Source organism: Rhagoletis pomonella, unplaced genomic scaffold (genome assembly GCF_013731165.1).
Source record: "Rhagoletis pomonella isolate Grant_MI unplaced genomic scaffold, Rhpom_1.0 Rhpom_scaffold_00006, whole genome shotgun sequence".
Lineage (NCBI taxonomy): Eukaryota > Metazoa > Arthropoda > Insecta > Diptera > Tephritidae > Rhagoletis > Rhagoletis pomonella.
This window is the reverse complement of record NW_023458560.1, coordinates 23475155-23480165: the sequence shown is the minus strand read 5'-3', so window position 1 is coordinate 23480165 and position 5011 is coordinate 23475155. Positions and strand designations below refer to the sequence as shown.

At 30.3% G+C, this 5011-nt stretch overlaps 1 protein-coding gene across 1 annotated transcript in view; it reads left to right on the top strand.

The window, feature by feature from the left end:
- Window positions 1-1876, top strand: part of LOC118741829 — a 7594-nt gene extending 5718 nt beyond the window's left edge. The window contains exons 2-3 of the mRNA XM_036473803.1: window positions 1242-1521; window positions 1637-1876. Of these exons, the coding sequence (XP_036329696.1) occupies window positions 1242-1521; window positions 1637-1809 (453 nt within the window). The 3' untranslated portion in view covers window positions 1810-1876. The remainder of the gene's footprint in view (window positions 1-1241; window positions 1522-1636) is intronic.
- The last annotated feature ends 3135 nt before the right edge of the window (window positions 1877-5011 follow it).

Here is a 5011-nt window from a genome sequence, read left to right as displayed (position 1 = left end):
GTCAAATACTAATGCATGAAAATCCTAACCTCAAAAAAATCACCCGTATACATTTGAGAAATCTGAGTTCAGAAAAAAAGCACTAAAAAAGGCACTAGACACTAAACCATTTCTTTTGGCGTTTTAATTTTCAAAAAGCACTAAATCTAGTGCTTAAAGCACCAAGTTGGCAGCTATGGTCCTTCGTGATAACGAAGGTGCTGCCACGTTTGTACGAAAAATTGTTTTTGGGCCAGAGTACAGGGAGACTCATATTAAATTAATAAAGAAAAAACTAAAAACATATGAAAAATCTCGACTCTTAAAAAATATTCATATGTCCCGCCAAAATCGGTACGAATAGTCTCCGTAGGCATGGAAGAAAATGAAGTGGCCATTAAAGCCGTTTTTCCTGTACTTAACCGCGAAAAGCCTAAATATCTTGCCGTAGTTCTAAGCTGGAAAATTACTTGGGAAATAATCTTGACTGGTAGTACATATTTTCCAATAAAAACAAATTCGTCCATTTAAGAAGTCCAGGAGGCCAATTCCTGTTCTGTGAAAACGTGAAGTGAAAACATTTTTCATCACTTCACATAAAACTACGATTCTGTTTTCAAATGTAAATAAATTAATTTGTCAATAATTTTTCACGGTGAAAACTCTTTTTCACAAAGTTTTGTGAATGTGAAAAAGAATAGTTGGGCGATTTTCTAAAAACCATCATCTTGAGATAAAGAATATCATTATCTTAAGCTCACAATAATTTGCTAAATTATTGCTTGCTAGATGTTAATGGAATAGTATTTATAGATCGAGAATAGCTTAAAATGATATATCGAAACGATAAAATGAAAAAATAAAATTTTCACTGATATTGAATTTTTCATTTTCACTTTACAATTACATAGAATCAGAATTGGCCCCCAGGACGAGTTGAAGTTCGAAGGTCAATAATGGGTTGAAAACGGCGCTTCTGAGGAAAAAGCTTCAAACAAAAGTTACGTATCTTTATCCTTAGAATCCGAATCCGAATATCTAAAAATGGACTACCGGTCAGTTTAACCCACTTACGGTCGAAACCGGAATTCGATAATACTACCAAAAATATAGAGCATCCCCGGTTTAGTAGGTAACATTTTTGCGGTTTTCAATAAAAGACATTTCCGTCCATTTTAAAGGGGGTGGACGGGTGGTCTAGGACACCCCGCATGCATACATTCATACCTATGTCCATAAGTACTTCTATACTTTTTTTCCAGAGCTCTGAGGATACTCAAACGCAATTGAAGAAGCTACACAGCGAGTTCACTTTCAGTTTGGAGAAGATCGAAAGTCGTGAAAATCATTTGAATAACGAGCTGCAATCATTTGTGCGTCAATTTAAGGAAATCTCAATTGAATTATCAAATGTGCAGCATGCGCAAACACAGGTTCAAACCGACACAGATGCGCTGGTAGAGCAATTGAATTCTGTGTTACAGGAGAATGACATCAAGAAGAGTGAAATGGAGCGACGAGGCCAATCAATGTCAGATGGCAGTGAGTATTGAATAATTCTACTTTTGTACTTACTGCATATATGGACAACCATTTTATAAAAAGATGATTAATACTAACGGTTTCATCAATGCTTATAATTTTTTAACATAAATAGGCTCCGTGGTGAACATAAAGAAAGCCATCAGTAAACTTAAAGAAGAAACCGCCCAGCTCAATTTGGAAGTAGCTCTCTTAGTACATGGCATCGATCAGTACATTTTACGTCAGGCAGGCAGGTTCGGTGAAGTTGATTCCGGATACGGTTCGGCGACCGGGGAGGCTACATAAAGTAAAGACACGTACCTTTCAATACAAAATAAATAATGAAAAATGTACTTACTATACATACATACATATATGCGAAAAATTACATTTACTATTACCATATTATACAATAAAAAATATCAGAAAAATTGTTTTCATAGAAGTATACATACTTACTACATATTCACTTATTGTGAAAAGTTGCTTTAAACACTTCGCAAAAGTTACCGTGTACAGATGGCATATTTCCTGTGATATTGCAGAATGCCAGCTAGAAGACTAGGACGGTTATATCCTGCTGAATTATATCCGATTGTCATCAAGGATGGCGCTGGTTGTTTTCTTTACACACGCCCAAGGATTAAACCACATCGCTGTTGTGCAGGCCTTGCGGTAACGGACCACAGTACATGTAGCGTCAACTATTTTTGAAGGAATAGATTGTGTGATCCCGAAATGTACTTTCGAACGAATATGAAAGAAGGTTGAGATTGAACTCTAGCGGGAAGGCACACGAAGACTGAGCCGAGCCCGAAGATGAACCCGAAACATACATCGATTTTTCAACAAAATGATGCAACGATGAAATTTTTCTTGCTGTTGATAATAGGTGCGTTCGCGGCTGTTAATTGTTCAAGTTTAACCAAAACTTACAGGTTTTTGCGTTCGCGTACGCAAAAAACTTGCAAAGTAGGGGAAATTGAGAGAGCAAAGTGACATTTCATTTTGAGGGGAAGCTGTTAGTTTCTGTTGGAAAAATTTTTGCCAACAGCAATTTGCCAACAGGGAAACAGCTGATCAAAAACAGCTGGTTGGCATTTACGCAAATCACAAACTTGAATTTGATGGTTTGGAAGATAAAAATTACAAAATGCGACTAATTAAACTTGTAAGAAATAAGTGGTTATTTGTTTAATCAATAAACTGTGTCAGTATAACACTTTGCCACGACTTTTCGTACGTTTTAAATTTTACACTTTTGTATGTAAACAAAAATTATATCAGCTGTTCGTCTAACTTGCAAGTTTCTGCAAATTTTCTGTTCGCGTACTATTTTGGATATTTCTCTCTTGTGGGAGAACAGATGACATTTCGCCGGAATTTGGCAGTTGGTTGGTTTCTGCTGGAGATTTTAAACGAACGCACCTAATAGCTTTAAAATTGGCACATCGACGGCTGAGTGGAATTTCGACCTATCTCGTCAGTCAGTTCGAAAACGCCCTATCTCAGAAAACTTTTCAAGAACGCCCTAGTATTTCGGAAATTGGTTGAAGTACGCCCTATTTTATAATTTTATTGAAAAACGCCTTTTCTCAAAACTTTTTAAGAACGCCATATCTTAGAATTTGGTTTAAAAACGCCCTATATCAACTGAAAATATGTGGAGATAGGGCGCTTTTGAATCGGTAGCTGAGATAGGGCGTTTTTGAACCGATTTCTGAAATAGGGCGTTTTTCAAACAAATTATGAAATAAGAAGTTCTTCAAAAGTTTTCTGAGGTATGGCGTTTTCGAACTGGCAGCCGAGATAGATCGAGCCGTCGATATTAATATGAATATGAAGACGATCACAAAGGCGAATGCTAGTACGATCACGAATACATCGAGGAAGACGATTAGGAAGTTGAAGATGAATACGAAGACCAATACAAATGCGAATACGACAACGATCTATCATTTCACCACAGTCTTTCGAAAAACAAAAGTCTTTCCTAAGGCAATTGTAAATCCTAGCAATTACCTACAAAGCTCTTTTCTGTCTTTCGAAAAACTTATTGAAAGATCTGCCACCGAGTAGGTCTTACTGTTATTCTGTTTGTCTTTTAGCAATAAGTTTTCTTAAAATTAAATGAAAATAAAAATATATATATATTTCTTTTAAAAACAATAAAGACTAAAAATTAAATTAAAAAAAAATGTATTAAAAGAAATTATTAAATAAGTTGTTAGAAATCAAATGATTTTGAAAATATGAACTAATGAAATCCAAAAATTAAAAGACAAGAAAATTTATTTAAAAAGAAATAAATATGTAATAATTTAAAAGAAGAAAATAATAATTTTCTAAAAACTAAATGAATTTAATTTTTTTAAATATGTAATTAATCTTAAAGTTAATAAATATTGAATTAAAAAAGAAAAATTAAAAAACATAAAAGAGTTTTTAAAAATAATTTCTTTTTTTAAACAGTAAAAATTAAAAATAATAATATATTTAAATAAAAAACTATTAAAAATAAAGAAAAAATAAGTTCCTAAAAATTTAATGAAATTAAAAAAAAAATATTTTCTTTCTGAAACAATAAAATCAAAAAATGTATTTAAAAAAGAAAAATAAAACTAAAATAAAAAAATATGAATGCACAAAGATGATTATTATTAAAACAATGAAATCAAAAATCTAAAGTAAAGAAATTATAAAAGGTAAAAATTTAGTTACAAAAAAACAAGAACATTTTTTTCTAAAAATTAAATGTGCATACATAGTTAAAACAAATGTTATTTCCTTTTTAAAAGAGTTACATAAATCTAAAAATGAAAAGAACAATTATAACGATATAAAAATAAAAATTAAATTGAATGGAATTAAATTATTTCTTTTTAAAATAATATAATATAGCACTTTAAATTAAGTAACAGAAAACAAATGAAATAAGTTCCTAAAAATTAAATGAATTTTAACACATATTTTTTTACACAATGAAATCTAAAACTAAGAGGAAAATTAATTAAAAAAGACATTAATACAAAAAAAAACTAAATAATAGTTCCTTTAAATTAAACGAAGTTAAAAAATATTTTTCCTCTTTAAAACAGTATAATCTAAAAAGTAAAAGAAACAAATTATAATTAAAAAAACTAAATAAAATAGTTTCCTAGAACCTAAAGAAAAAAAATTGTTTTTTAAACAATACATATATGTAATATAAAAATTAAAATGAAAAAAAAATAAGAATTTAAAAACAGAAAATATATAAAATACAAATTAAAAGAAATAAAAAAAAAATATTTGTTTTTTCTCTTTAACATAATAAAATCTTAAACTTAAACAAAAATTCAATTTAAAAAAGAATTAATTAAGACAAGATAAAAAATGTTTCTAAATATTAAATTAAATTAAAAAAATATTTTTCTTGTTAAAACAAAACAGTTAAATTAAAAATAAAAAATAAAAAAATTTAGCGACGCGAGGCCTTCCACTGCGTTTGGGGTTAAAGTAAAACACT